General features: G+C 33.4%; 1 protein-coding gene across 1 annotated transcript in view; it reads right to left on the bottom strand.

Moving 5' to 3' along the window:
* The window catches only part of Pik3c2g (phosphatidylinositol-4-phosphate 3-kinase catalytic subunit type 2 gamma), a 318,773-nt gene extending 311,343 nt beyond the window's left edge, over positions 1–7,430 (bottom strand). The window contains exons 1-2 of the mRNA XM_078015186.1: positions 6,753–7,430; positions 714–796 (exon numbers count right to left, since the gene is read on the bottom strand). Coding sequence (XP_077871312.1) covers positions 714–796; positions 6,753–7,430 — 761 coding nt within the window. The remainder of the gene's footprint in view (positions 1–713; positions 797–6,752) is intronic.
* Positions 7,431–16,682: the final 9,252 nt, after the last annotated feature.

The raw sequence follows: 16,682 nt of genomic DNA on the forward strand, positions 1-16,682 counted from the left end.
ACTCAAATCTCTAACCCAAACATGTATATTTAGTACATTTAAAATAATGGCCATCAATGGATGAAAAAAAAAGCAACTAAATTGCTAATGAATTAAATTTTCAAAACTTAGCAAAGGACAGATAGCATTATATAAATTTTAATCACTAGTAAGAAATTTGTCTTTGAAAAAATCTATCTTTACATCATGGATTCATTTTTAGATTAGCAAAAAGATCAATGGCGTATTTGTTAATATCCTCTAGTAATCAATTTGGTTTTCACAGGACAAACACACATTCATTTAAGATGTTTAAAATTCTGTCCATCCAATCAAGATAAGATTTAGCTAACATGAGGAAGGCATTCACTCAATTCTAAACAGAATGTACCATGTAAAAAGGTTAATCTGTTAATTTGGGCCTTAGATAGATTGTCATTAAGTGAGAAGTTAATTTAGTACAAATCAAACTACCAACAAACAATAAGAGATATTCTGAAATTATGAAACATTTAACTTTAATTGAATTTTCAAACATAAATATGTCTATAAGACCAAAAAAAACAATAGAGGTCAATTAATGATTTCAAGAATTTCTATATTTCACTATATTTGCAAGTTACCAGAACTTTGACATTTTATATGCAAAATTAATCAGTTTTATATTATAAAAATAGACAAATTCATTCATTAAATTTAGAAACTTCAAAACTTAATGAAATAGCAATACTCACTTTTTTACTTTGTCACAAAAGGAGGTCAGGGTCGTGTTAGTGCCTTGAGTTACTTCGATGATTTGAATGGAACAATCTGTAGGCTTAAAATAAAAACTTCCTTATTAATATAGATCTATATAGAGAAAAGATGAATACGATACTAGAATTTTTGACCTGTTTAAATATTTATTTGAATTTTATTTTTAATTTTATTGAGGTAATATTAAATATAGAAAAATTCATAAATTTTCAGGAATATAATTTGAATTTTGAGGAATATACATAACACTTTGATGAAAATATAGAACATTTCCCACACATCTCCTTTAAATTCATCTGCAAATCTATTTGGTAACTACTATTATCAGATTTTTATCATCATGAATTAGGTATATGTTCTCTTGTTTGGGCTTTTGTCTCTTAAATCACATCTATTTTTGAAATGTACTGATAATCTAATACATATCTGTAGTTCATCATTTTTATTGTGAATTAGTAACAATTCTTTGTGTGACTATTTCACAATTTGTTAGTCATCTTCTTACTGATGAACATTTGGGTTATTTTAGCTTTTAAATATTGTAAAGAAAACTATTATATATTTCATATATAAGTAATTATTTGGGCATATGCTTCACTTCTTGGGAACATACATAAATAATTCAGTTAGAGTATACATATATGACTGCTTTTAAAAGAGATAATTTTTGCCTTATGTATTTTGCAGCTTTATTATTAGCTACATATGCATTTACATTTATTATCTCTTCTTAATTGCCCCTTTCATCATTAAAAATGATTTATTTTTCTCTAATTACATTCTGTTTTTAGCTATACTTTTCCTGATACTAATGAGCATAACAGTTGTCATTCTTTGGTAGTGTCAATTCGTTTTGTTTATTTTACTTCAATATATCTGTGCCCTTGTTTCTTAAGTTTATATGCTTCAGACAGTAGTTGAGTCTTCTCTTTTAATCTAGTTTTTCAATTTATGTGTTTTCAGAAAGATTTATATTAAATATATTTATGTAGGTTGTCCTATTTCAGACTATTGTATTTGTATTTATTTCTACTTGTTTCTCCTATTGAATTTCTTTTCTCCCTTTTCAGTTTGATATTTTTCCTATTTCATTTAGTTCCTTTCTTGGTTTCTTTGTATGTTTTTTAGTGTTTGTGCTAACTCTAAAGATTACAATATGCATCCTTAATATATCTCAGTTTATTTAGAATTAATGTTGGAACATACATTTAAAATTTTAAAATCTATGATAGCAAGAATGACATTTACCCCACTCTCATGCTTTTTGTTATTTCCATATATTTTATTTCTGCATAAACAATAAGTCCCATTATAGCATGCTATTATTTTGATTTGGTCACCTCTCTTAAAAAATTAAGAGTAGCATTTTGTATTATTCAGCACACTTACTATTTTGATCACACTTTCCCCCTTCCTGGATTCCATCTGTTGTCATTTACTTTGTGTGTGAAACATTTACTTTGGTACTCCCTCTTGGCATGTTAGCTGAATAACTTCTCTCAATACTTGTTTGTATGGCAGTGTCTTTATTTCAATATTGAAACACACTTAGTGGATATAAAAGTGTGCATTCATTTTTATTTTTTCTTTTGAATAACTTAAACGTATCATTCACCTGTGTCTGGCTTCCATTGTGTCTGATGAGAAGTTTGTTTTCATTCAGATTTTCACTCCACTCTTTGAATTCCCACCTTCCCCCAGCTTCCTTTTAAGATTTTTCTCTTTAACTTTGTGTTTTAGATATTTGAGTATAATAGGTCTACATGTAGTTAACTTTGAAGTTCTGTTTCAGATATATTGGACTTCTTAGATCTATCATTGAATACTCTCAACTAAAGTTGAGACATTTTTCTGATCTTTACTACTTTTTTTCTCATTTACATATTTTTAATTAGTGCTTTAGAAATATACATAAAGGTGGAATACATAGAGATATATTTATACATGCACATAGCATAATTTTTGTCAAATTTATTCTATATTTCTTCCTCTTTCCCATCCCTCCCTCTCAACCTCCTTATACTTCTCTGACTTCCCTATCTTTATGATATCTGATCCCTCTCCATTTCCCCCAGTTATTTGCTCTAGTTTGGGGATGAGAGAACATTTGACATTTGATTTTCTGAGTCTGATTTATTTCACTTAACATAATGTTCTCTAGTTCCATCCATTTATCATAATTTTATTTATGGCTGAGAAAAACTCCATTGTGTATATAAACTATATTTTCTTAATTCATTCATCTATTGTTGGGCACTGGGATGCTTCCATAACTTGTTTATTGTGAGTTGTGCTGTTATAAACACTGACATAACTGCTTTGCCATAGTAAGCTGTTTTTAGTTCTTTTGAATAATTACTGGGGAGTGGGAGAGTTAGGTCATGTAGTAGTTCTATTCCCAGTTTTTTTGAGGAATCTTCATTGTAATGTTCAGAATAATTGTATGAATTTGCAGTCCTACAATAATGCATGACTCTACCTTTTTCCCCCATCCTCACCAACATTTATTATTATTTATATTCTTGATAATTCCCATTCTGATTGGAGTGAGATAAAATCTCAGTGTAGTATTCATTTGCACTTCCCCAACTGGTAGGGATTTTGAATGTATTTCTTCATGTATTTGGTGGTCATTTGTATTTCTTTTGAAAAATGTCTGTTTAGCTCTTTTGTCCATTTATTGATTGGGTGCTTTATCTTTTTGGTGTTAAGCATTTTTAGAATTTTTTTGTCCTGCACTGGGGATTGAATCCAGGGATGTCCAACCACTGAGCCACATCCCACCCCTTTTTAAATTGATTAGGGCCTCACTATGTTACTGAGGCTGGTTTTGAACTTGCCTGCCTCAGCCTCCCAAACTAGAAGTACAGGCATGTGCCACCTCACTGGGCAATTTTTAGAGTTCATTATATATTCTGGATATTAATCCCTTGTCTGACCATTAGTTTTTCAAATTAATTTTTTTCTCTATTTGTCATCTTCTGCTAGCATTCCAAATGCTCATAAATTGTCCTCCTTGTCTCAAAAGTCTCTGAATCCCTGCTCATTTTTATATGGCTCTTTTATTTTTCTCTTCAATGCAGGAATTTCTATTTTACTTTCAACTTCACTACTTTCCTCTATCATTTCCCATCTGTTTGTAAGCAGATGCTATGACTCTCATTACAGATACTATTTTCAGTTCTTTAGTTGGCATTTCATTTCTTTTTGCTTAATTTTCATAGTCACTAATTTCTTATTAAGATTTCTCATTGTACTATCCATTTTGAACATCTTTTTCTTTATTTAAACATGCTTTTAGGTAATTATACCTTAAAATCTCTATTAATTCCAACAATTGGCTCATCTCAAGAGTCTCTTTCCACTGATTGTATTATTTTTGGGGTCAAACTTCCTGGCTTCTTTACATATTTATGCATTTGTAATTATTTGTTAGGTATTGTAGGTGATGTGTTATGAATTGTGATTTTTTTTTAAAAAATAAAATATAGAAACTTATTTTGACAGGTTAAAGTTTGTCAGCCTTAAATTTTTGTTGAATTATATTCATTTTGGTTGGTGTAGCATTTGCCTTTGAGCATGACTTTTACTCTTCGAAAATAGCTTTGTGGACTCTTATTGGAATACTTGAGGTGCTCAGCTCAGTCTTTTCTTTAGCTTTGCCATATCTTCTGTATCGTGTAACTTCTACTTTGTGTGGCAAAAACAATCACCATTTACTTCTTAGTCAAAAGCTGACAATATCTACTGAGCCTTGCAAACACATCCCAAAACTTGGCCAAGAGCGTGCAATAAATCTCCTGTGGCATCCTGGTCTCCGGCCTCTGCACGGCTCCCTCTTTTCTAGCACTCCACCCTGCAAATCACATCTACTTCTGCAACTTTCAACTACTGCTTCATTCCCTAGCTTGGTGTAATATTTCTATTTGAATAAGGCTCCACCAGACTGCAAAGCAGCAGAAACCACCCTCAGGCAGAAACTAGGTTATTCACCTGTCTCACTTTTCTGAAGGATCAATGTTCTATAATGCCTGTTGTTCAATGCCTGCAACCAGCTGCTTCATATATTTTGTCTAAGTTTACAGTTATTTTCAGCAGTAGGGAAAATTTAGTACTTGTTACACGGCCATGGAAAGAACTCGATGTCCTTAGTATTTGTTGACTTTTGATTCAGGTCATTTGAGGTGTTACCTCCTGTGCGAATGCTTCAGGTAGAATTGGGTGTTTCTTCTTCCAGATACTCACCCCTTCTGTTATTTTACTGTGTTGCCATTATTTGTTTGCAAGTTAATTTGAGCAGTATGCTATTTATGAATTCATATAATCATGACTTTACTTCTTTGCATTTGTTTTTCCTAGTACATCACTATATACTTTAAGGGTTTGATAAAGTTGTTGAAGAAGTGAAGAATTATGTTGCCTCTCCCTCTAAATTGCAGCTGCAATAGCAGTTCTTCTTTTTACTGTCTACCTCTGGTTTCACTTATGTCTAGACTTAGTACTAAGCACAGAAATCTTCAAATATTATACAGAAAACTCTATGGTTACTGAAATGATTGGAAAGCTGCTAATAAAACTACTAAGATGAGTTGCACAATAATTACTTAATTTCCTACTCCTGGAATTCTCCCAACAGAAGTGGCCAGCCAATAATATAATTTAAGAGTCTCTGGGTAAAAGGACATTTTTCCTACCAATAATGATAATGAAATTTTAAATCATTATAGTGTGACTCAAAATATAAATGTAATGAAATATATGTGTGTGTATGCATAATGCAGAAAGAATACATAATATTGTCAGCTAAACCTCAAACTATGATATTTTCATTCATTTATCTAAGTACTGAAACATTTTTATTTGGCTTTGATGAAAATGGGACTTTAGAAATAAAATTTATAAGTGATGGGAGGGGAGGGGAGAGGAAGGGGGAAAGGAAGGACAGCAGAATAAAACAAACATTATTATTGCTGTATGTATATACGTGACTGCATGACCAATGTGATTCTGCAACCTGTACACTCAGAAAAATGAGAAATTATACCCCATCTGATTCAAATGTATGATATGTCAAGATCATTTTACTGTCATGTGTAACTACCAAAAATAAATACAAAAGAAATGAAATTTCTAAAAATTTCTTTTTTTCCAGAAATAGTTATTAATTCAAGAAAATGTAATTTGTGAAAATAAATGATTTTTTATTGGTTGTTCACAACATTACAAAGCTCTTGACATATCATATTTCATACATTAGAATCAAGTGGGTTATGAACTCCCATTTTTACCCCAAATACAGATTGCAGAATCACATTGGTTACACATCCACATTTTTACATACTGCCATATTAGTGACTGTTGTTGTATTCTGCTACCTTTCCTATCCTCTACTATCCCCCTCCCCTCCCCTCCCATCTTCTCTCTCTACCCCATCTACTGTAATTCATTTCTCTCCTTGTTTATTATCCCATTCCCCTCACAACCTCTTATATGTAATTTTGTATAACAATGAGGGTCTCCCTCAATTTCCATGCAATTTCCCTTTTTTCTCCCTTTCCCTCCCACCTCATGTCTCTGTTTAATGTTAATCTTTTCTTCCTGCTCTTCCTCCCTGTTCTGTTCTTAGTTGCTCTCATTATATCAAAGAAGACATTTGGTATTTGTTTTTTAGGGATTGGTTAGCTTCACTAAGCATAATCTGCTCTAGTGCCATCCATTTCCCTGCAAATTCCATGATTTTGTCATTTTTTAGTGCTGTGTAATACTCCATGGTGTATAAATGCCACATTTTTTTTTTATCCATTCATCTATTGAAGGGCATCTGGGTTGATTCCACAGTCTAGCAATTGTGAATTGTGCTGCTATGAACATCTATGTGGCAGTATCCTTGTAGTGCGCTCTTTTAAGGTCTTCAGGGAATTTCTGTTTAAGATTAGCTCCCTTCATTACCAATTAATCTAATTCATTGTTCAATGACTCTTTCACATTCATAATTTTAGATCCACATGCATACATACCTCAATGTTTTCGGGCCCTGTGTTTTCCCTTGTCTCGGGTAGAAAAGAGCCTTTGATGAACATTGGAGAAGGTTCTACAGTGTTCATGCTTCCACTTCTTTTGTTGTCGTCTTTTTGCATGATGTCAGTTGAGAAGAATGGATGTACAGGGGGAATGTTACCTTCAAATCCTATATGGTAGTTAGGATTTTCATTTTTCATTAATCTTTGTGGATTAATTTTATCCAAACTAGTGGATGAGGGAGTTGAAATATTGCATTTGGAATCCTCAACACCATGGTGTTTTCCTATGGAGTTTTCTTCGGAGCTGTCTTTATTCATGATTTGAGGTTTTGGTAGCACAGAAGCCCTAAAACCAATAGCTGATGTTTTCCCAACTTGATGCCAGGAGAATTCAGGAATTTCAGAAGTGAATTCATTCAAGCATATTTGGTGTGTTCTATCCAATGAATACCCTTTTGTTTCCTGGTTTGGTGCATTGGACACAAAAAAGGTGTTTTCTTCAATTTCACTCTGATAGAATGGAATTTTATTACTGATCTCATCTACTAGGTGATCAAAACCCAGACAGACTTGCCTAGAAGGCATGGGTTGGGTTACAAGGTGAAATTCTTGCTGTTCAGACTGCTCTTCATCTGATTCATTAGGCTTTGGATCTGTTTGCCAACTATATGCCATTCTTTATGTAACAGAAAATTGACTTGACTCCGAATATCTCTTTAATGATATTATAAAATAAGGTAGAAATCTTCCTAGAAAAAATCATAAAAGGAAATAAAAAACCATTGTTAGTTACCAATAAAGGATTTTACAAGAAATAAATATAATGAATAAATATATAGAAGTGTTTTGTAGTTTTTTCTTGGCAAGAGGAATCATTTCTTGAGGACTACAAAATTGTATCAGGGCTCCGAGGATTATGAATTTGAGAAAGAATATTGATTTTGGGTGGACTCATACAACTCCTATGATAGAAAAATAAGTCCATCTCAATTATGATTAGAGTTTCATGACTCTATCCAAAGTCAGTTTCCCTCTTTTGACTCATTTTTTCCACCAAAATAAGTATTTCCTTTTGTACGCAATCATCTATAAGCGTGTTAACCTGCTCCCCTCACCCCTTTTATTAACTAAAGGCTTTTCTTAATTAGCACCTACCCTATCCCTGGACATAAACTTAACTCTTTTCTCCCCTTTATAACGGAATATCTTAAAATGGTTGGCTAGGCTCTTTGCTCCCTAAAGCTCTTTAAAAACTTGCAAACTCTTTTATTCATATCTCTGAAGCTACTTCCATTAAGTTCATCAATGAGTGTCCTAGCATTAAATTCAAGGGTTATTGTGTCTCTTTTTAACTTAGTTCCTCAGCAACATTTGATACCACTCACCATTACTTCTTGCTTTAAAATGTCTTGCTTTCTTACTTCAATTCTCTATGACTCTGTACCCAGTTTCTCCTAGTTTGCTCTTTCTTGAACATGCTGTGCCTGTTTAAGTATTTCCACCTGAGTCTTTTCTGAGCCTCTTCTCCCCTCAAGTACTCTCTGATTGCAAGTTATTTCTTACCTTTTGTGGCTTAAATGATTTTCTCTTTGTCAGTAACTCCAGTCTAGACCACTCTTTTTTTAAAGAGAGAGAGAGAGAGAGAGAGAGAGAGAGAGAGAGAGAGAGAGAGAGAGAGATTGATTGAGAGAGAGGGAATTTTAATATTTATTTTTTAGTTTTCGGTGGACACATCATCTTTGTATGTAGTACTGAGGATAGAACCAGGCCGCACGCATGCCAGGCGAGCGCGCTACTGCTTGAGCCACATCCCCAGCCCAACTCTTATTACCAACTCAGCACTTTTATTTGGATTTTTAAAAATTTCCAAATGCTCACCATCTCTAGCAGTCAGAGAAATGCAAATTAAAACCACCCTAAGATACCATCTCACTCCAGTAAGAGTGGCAGCCATTATGAAGTCAAACAACAACAAGTGCTGGCGAGGATGTGGAGAAAAGGGTACACTTGTACACTGCTGGTGGGACTTTAAATTGGTGAGGCCAATTTGGAAAGCAGTATGGAGGTTCCTGGGAAAGCTGGTAATGGATCCACCATTTGACCCAGCTATTGCCCTTCTCGGACTATTCCCTGAGGATCTTAAAAGAGTGTACTATAGAGATACTGCCACATCAGTGATCATAGCAGCACAATTCACAATAGCTAGACTGTGGAACCAACCTAGATGCCCTTCAATAGATGAATGGATAAAAAAATGTGGCATCTATACACCATGGAGTATTATGCAGCACTAAAAAATGACAAAATCATAGAATTTGCAGGGAAATGGATGGCATTAGAACAGATTATGCTAATCAAAGCTAGCCAATCCTTAAAAAACAAATGCCAAATGTCTTCTTTGATATAAAGAGAGCAACTAAGAACAGAACAGGGAGGAAGAGCATGAGGAAAAGATTAACATTAAACAGAGACGAGTGTGGGGAGAGAAAGGGAGAGGGAAGGGAAAGCATATGGAAATGGTAGGAGACCCTCAATGTAACACAAAATTACATATAAGAGGTTGTGAGGGGAAAGGGGGGTGGAAACAAGGGAGAGAATTGAACAACAGCAGATGAGGTAGAGAGAGAACATGGGAGGGGAGGGGAGGGGGGATAGTAGGGGATAGGAAAGGTAGCAGAATACAATAGTCACTAATATGCCATTATGTAAAAATGTGAGTGTGTAACCGATGTGATTCTGCAATTTGTATTTGGGGTAAAAACGGGAGTTCATAACCCACTTGAATCATATGTATGAAAGATGATATGTCATGAGCTTTGTAATGTTTTGAACAACCAATAAAAAAAGAAAAAAAATCTAAATAAAAAAATAAAAAAGAAATCAGTTGTATTTTTGCACACTAACATTGAAAAAAATAAAAAATGAAATTAAAAAAAATAAAAAAATAAAAAATTTCCAAATGGAAGCCTGAAACTTAAATTATAACTCATCCCAAACCTGCTCCTAGTCCAGTGTCACTGTGACAGAAAGTTGTCCAACCATTTGAGCAACCAGAAGCCAAGGTTTTATCTTCCTTCCGCTTTATTCTGCTATATCCAATAAACCACCAATCCTGTAGGGAGTACCACATAAATACATTTGGGCTCTATCTCCTCATCCCTGTCTACCACTGCCCAATTCTAGTTTAAAGCTTTCATCTTCTTACCTGAAATAATGTATTGTTTCTGAAACTGCTTCTGCACTTTCTACAGTCCATTCTTATGACCTCAATTCATTTGTTTTCCACATTGTAATGCTGTATTAGGACTCTATCCAATACCTCTCTTGTTTATAGCTTTTCAGTGGTATCCTAGAGTTTGAGAATAATGGTCATAGTTCCTCAGGTGACTTGGAAGGTCCTTTATGTCTCGGACCTGTATTCTTTGCTGGCTCACATTATGTTACTCAATTGCATTCTCTGCTCTGAATTCCAGGTCTTCCCTTGCCCCTCAGATGGGCTCTCTGTTTCACATTTGACAGCATTCACTTGGGATCTCATGCTGGACACTCATCTTCTTGCTTGGATAATTCTTTCTCATTTTTCAGGGTTTAATTGAAACATCACTTATTAAAGAAATATCCTCTGAATGCCCAGAGATTGAGCTGACATATTTGGGAAAGAATTTCAAGAGATGTATGTAAGAGGTATGTAAAATGAATCTTAAATAATTCATGAGTGACACAGATATATTATTATCTAGTTAAAATTTCCTTTGGAAGAATTGACAATTTTTATTCTCTGTTTGTAACGAAAACTGTTTTCATTCAAACAAAATAGGTTCCTTTATCTGCCTGTCTTGGAACTCAGATTTTTAAGCAGATGTGTCTTCAATTTTGACAATCATACCCAAGGAATGTTCTGTTCTTCCTTAACCTGACCTACTCCTTAGATTATTATGGTAGTTATACTAATTTTTTTTTAAATTTTTTGGTGGTTTCAAAACTTTAACATTTGAGGGTTTAAAAATTATTTTTGAAAATTTTATACAGCTATAAAAGAAGTCTTTAAATAAGGCACCAGTGGTCTGGTGATGAAATTAAAGTCTCATATCATTAATAACGATGATGGTAATGATATCTGACATTTTTTGAGCATGTATTTTGTGCTAATGCTTTCTAAATATGTGCATGGTTATGTGTTTTATTTATTTCTCAACTTATACTGTCAGTTCCAAAATATCATTACCACCACTGAGCAAATGAGAAAAGTGAAGCACAAAAGATTGAGTCAATTTATGTAAGGTTTGAGAGTTTGTGTTCACAGATTTAACTTAAACAGAGTGTGAAGGGAGGCACAAGGGTGAATTTCTCTTCCACATTAACATCACATCTAGAGTATTCTGAATTTTGACCTGGAATAGTATAGACTCAGCTTAAATTGTTTTGACTACAAAGAGTTAAAAACATTTTAAATTTGTTAACAATATTTTCAAGTATTTCTTACAGTAGACTCAAAAATGGGGTTATAAGGCTGTGTGAAAAATTTCATTATCATGAGATAAAGGAGAATAAGTTATGCTTTTTCATATTGAAAATGTAATAAAAATAGAAACTCTTCCAAGATCCATTTTTAATGTTAGATTTGGCGATTTTAAAATAATTTCTAGTAATTTTAATGTACTTTTTAACCATCATAATCTAGAAGTTGGAATATTTCTTTGTTTGTAAACAAAATATTTAGTGCCAGACAGAAAATACTTTTACTCTGCATTATGAAGCCATGTATAAAATAATTCAAAGTCATAGAATTTGACTTTGAAGCCAAAGCAAGCAAACATGCAGTTTAGCAGCATTTGTGGCAAAATCAAGAGGACATTGTTATCAGTCTCCAATTTAAGGAAGACTCTGCAGCGTTATAGAAAATATGTGAAGTTGGCAGACTGATGTTTCCTCAAATATTTTCACATTTTAATCTCTGGAAACTGAATATGTTAAGTAACATGATTAAAGGAATTTAAGCTTGCAAATGAAATGAAATTTCCTAATAAAGTGGTCTTTCAATAATTTTTTTGGTGGACCTGTGTAGTCCCACACAGGCAGAATCTATCAGGGTGATGTGATGTGAGAGGGATTGAATCCATTTGTACTTGCTTTGAGGAGAGAAGGAGAGCCTGGAGCCAAAGAATGTGAACAACTGGAAAGAGATAGGAAACAGGATCTCCCTTGGAGCCTGCAGAAAGGAATGCAGCCCCTACAACCTCTTGATTTTAACACAGTTACACTCATGTTGGAGTGCTCACTTATAGAAGTATAAAATAACAAATCTGTTTTTTTTTTTGTTTTAAGCTACAAAGACTGTGATAATTTGTTGCAGCAGATAAAAAAATGAATACAATGTGCAAATGAGAGGCTACTTCCTAAATCCATTGGAAAAGCAGGGAGCAGACCAAGAATGGACATACATACATATATAGCCCTCTAGTCCTTGGAAAATTCAGTTAAGTTCAACCAGGGATATTTAAAAGGTGTTATTTGTAATGACAACTCCTCAGTGCACTGATTGCTTATATCCTTCTATTCGGTTCAACTTGCAAGAGATCATTTTTTTTTTTATTGAGGGTTAATTATTTGTGTGGCCTCAAAGAGAAAATACACTCAAAGTTAGGCACCTCTCAAAAGAAGGGCAGCCCCTGGCAGCTGCTTCTATTTCCTAAATCTACAAAGGTGTAAATATAATCAAAATAGTCCTAGTGTTCAAAATAGGAACACAAATGTTTGTTTTGCAAAAGAACAAAGAATAGAAAGGGCCTTTCTAAAAATGTTTAGTCTTGATCCCCAAAGTTCTGGCTACAAACAGGAAAGAGAAGAGAAGATAGTGGAGGGAGCACATTATGGGACTGAAGAAAAGGGTCTTCATTTTGGATGAATTTCAGGCAGAGAAAATTTACCATTTTTAGAATATGTATAAATGTCATGTGAAAGAAAAGCTGTGCTGACACAGGACATGTCAAAGTCTAATCAAGCAGAACCATCCATATTTTCAGGAAGATGGAGAGAAAATTTATAGTTATGGCAGTTAACCCAATGTTTGAGAATACTAGGTGGTGGAAAATTGATCTGAAATTCCCAAGTCTCTTCATCTGATGATCCAAGTGTATATGTCATCATACAGAGACAAAACTCCTCAGATGTTAGCCACATACAACTCTGACTTGCCTTAGCCCAAATTGGTGTATAAATAGAGCAAAGCAGAAAAAAAAATATATATATATGACTATATATAATTTTTATACATATAATTTGTAGTTCATATATATAATTTGTAGCTCATATATATAATTTGTAGCTCATATATATAGTAGTTCATACATACATATAATAAGTAATTTACATATATTTTAATTATTTATATTACCTTACTTTGAAATTTCTAATTTAGAATTGAGTGATAATATAAGCATTCAGTATATTTAGACTCCCTGATATTATTTATTAACTAAGCAAAGATAAAAGATGCTTGGAGAAAACAACAATTTTCAAAAAATTGCCATTTTACAGGAATAATAAATATTTTCTTAATCACATTTTATCCTATAGAAAACTCACTTCCTGTTAGAATACCCAATGCTTCTTATATTTGGACAATTTGAAGTTCTCACTTATTTTTATTTTGTGAGAGATACTGGCCTGAATAAATCCACTCATTTATATAAACATCTACTTACAAATTTAGACACTTATTTATTCAGTAGCTTTTTAATATATATTATGTCAAGTTCTTTGCAAAGTAGTGGGAATACAAAAATGACAAATGTGATAATACAAGATGAAGCTCTTGCCTTCAAGTGGTTCATAGACACAAATGTATAATACAGTACAATGTGAGAATTTATGTTAGTAGACACAGGGTCTATTTTGGGGAATTTCAAATAAAATACTACTAAGCTTATTTTCCCCTTAGAAAAAGCTGAAGTAAAATTGTTGAAGAACCCAGTTAAAGTTTATACATTAGCTATGTTTTTGTTCAGAAGGTGCAATCTGTCAGAGATAATCCTGTGCACATCATTGAAACCTGTTTTCAGGAATGTTTTGATTTCTAGGACGTTTTAAATTCTCACACCTCAACATCATAAAGCAGTTGAAATGGTAATTAATTCTATTTCTTTGAGTATGTCTTAGGAGTAAACAGACAAAGATAAGACAGCTTCCAGCTTCCATGGAACTGCTTTGGTGGAAGGATGACTGGGAAGGAAGCCTCTTCAGGGGAGCTAGGGGCATAATGCTGACCCTGGTGGGAGGAGGCTCACAGTCTCAACCCTGATGACCCTTGAAATACGACACTTGCAGGGCTGCATTAAGCATGACCTAGAAATACTCTGGAAATAACCAGTAGTGCTTCACTAATTGTCAGAAAATCTGTCCCAAAGAGAATTCCAGGACAATGTGAGCTTTTAAGTGATGAGAAGCAGCTGTGGCCACTGTTTTCTTTGTCTACTGTGACCAGGATATAGGCCCCTTGACCTATTTATGTCTGTTATTGAGTGTTCTCTTGATAATGGATGAGTGAATTATAATTGAGAATTATTTTCAATAATTTATGTGGTGCTCAAAGGAATCTATTTTTAAAGCCATAAGCAATAGCATTAGGAAAAGAAGACTGTAATTTATAAAGGTGAGTTTGGTAAGGTTTCAAGAACAGAAGATTCTTTGTCTTAATTGAAAGAAAAGCAGTAGCTCTGCAGATGGAATTCAGAAGTGGAAGAGAAGGCCATTGAGTTGTTTTCCATAGGGAGAATATTCATTCTTCAAGGACAAAAATAAATGTAAAAGGGAAGAAAAACAGGCATAGGAAAAAAGGAAGATAAAGATATAGAATACAGGAGGAGACAAATAAAGCAAATGAAAGAAAGAGGAAGACGTGAGAAGATGCTGCAGTAAACGTAGTCCTAGGTATTGAGTTAGAGCAGTAAAAAAAAAAAAAAAAAGGCCAACATGGTTTTATAACCCAATTAAAGAAATAATTTCATTAGACATTTTTTTCTTACGCCATAAGAAAATGGAGTGATATACATAAGATGCTTAAGAGAAGAAAATTGAAAAAGATCCTAAAATTGAAATTTCTCAAACTTCCATACCTCAGATTCAGGGAATATAGCTCACACAGATTTATAACCAATAAAATACTAGAGAATAATCTTTATAGAAACAAAGTGACAAAGATGCACCAACATAAAACTGTTGGTGCATGTGTTTGTCCGTTTTTTATTGCTAATAACCAATACTTCAGATTGGGTAAGTTATAAAAAAAAAAGTCTTATTTTGGCTCATGGATTTAGACATGCAAGATCTAGGGGCCTCCTCTCATGATGGACTTATTGGCAGAATCTCAGGCAGTGTGGGGCATTACACAACAGGAAAAAGGCAGTGTGGTGTGTCTGTGTGTCTCTTCTTATAAAACCACTAGGATTTAATCATGGGACTCCATCCTAAAAATATCTACTCTCAATCACTTCCCAAAGGGTGCACTTCTAGCCACCACAGTTGGTTGTTTCTGTCCCTTTAATATTGCATAATGAGGATTAAATTTCAACACCATGAAGCCCTAGGGGATACACAAACCACATCCAAACCATATCCAAGCCATAGGTATATGCATGAATATGCATATTTTCTTAGATAACTGAGATACTTGAAAGAGATGATAAAGATAGCTGAATATGGTTATATGCACTGACAATGCAGGCAGTTCAACTTTAAGGAAAGGTAAGGAAATGAAGAAAAACATTTGTTTTGGAAAATACTTTTTATTAATCATATGAATGGTTGCAGTAGAATGGTTATATTCTGAATATTTTGTTTACAATGTCAGATAAAATAAATGAATGATTATAGCACCCCACTTCCCTTAAGAACCATTCTTTGTAGCAAAAAAATTAGAACTGTCCTTTGGTATGTGGGGCATGGAAGAATTTACAGCTTGCATTGGAGTCTGCAAAGGAACAGAGTCCAAGGGGATAGCCCAGTTTCCTGCTAGGAGAAAGGTTTGGGAGGGTGAATGAAATCACCAATGAAATTTTGTACAGATTATAACTCAGCTGGAAAAAATAGCAACCATGATATTCCTACTAGTTGCAATTTTCTGTCACTTTGCTTGTTTTGAGGAGATATAGACTGTGAAATATTAGTTAAGCAAAGTAGCTATAACTCTTAAAACTGTATTTTACATTTAATTTTCATATATTTTTAAAAAGCAACATTAGGCATATCAAAGTTATATTTCTAGAAAAGGAGGCCATTCTTGAAAATTATTTATATTTACAAAAGCATTGTATATTTTCATTATAAATTAGCAGCAAAAGATTGCTCTTTGACATTTTTAAACTATCTAGAATTACAATAAAGCCACAAATAGTTGCTGTATAACTGGGCCAAATTTCACAGGATCCTGGCTCAAACTTATTTGGACTATTTTGACCATTAAATTTTATCTGACCCAGAAGCTAAGCCCTTAAATATCTTCTTGAAAAGTAATAACAGTCTTTGGGTCACATTTAATGTTATTCTCAAGTTTCCACTTAATTCCATGAAATGAAATTAAAATTTCAGATCCACATAAGTCTTAGATAACAGGGTTATAGAGAAAATAGATGAGCTTAGACTATTTCCATGTAACTTAAGTGTCATTGTTAAATATTAACATATTGATAATTTTTCCATGCATGAAAAAGACTACCCTTATTTTTGTAAATATTTGCCTAAGAATGAAAGTAGCAGAAAAAAATAATTCAATAAGAATTTCTTCTTTGGGAACTCTAATATGTATCTGAAATCAAAGTGGTAAATAGTTCTACCTCATAAACTAAATTGTGTTACATGGTAATGTCTCCCCAAGACATGGTTGGAGAAGAATTTTGTGGCTGAGCAAATCTTAGGAGGTGGTAATGCTGC

The sequence above is a fragment of the Ictidomys tridecemlineatus genome, chromosome 6 (assembly GCF_052094955.1).
Source record: "Ictidomys tridecemlineatus isolate mIctTri1 chromosome 6, mIctTri1.hap1, whole genome shotgun sequence".
NCBI lineage: Eukaryota > Metazoa > Chordata > Mammalia > Rodentia > Sciuridae > Ictidomys > Ictidomys tridecemlineatus.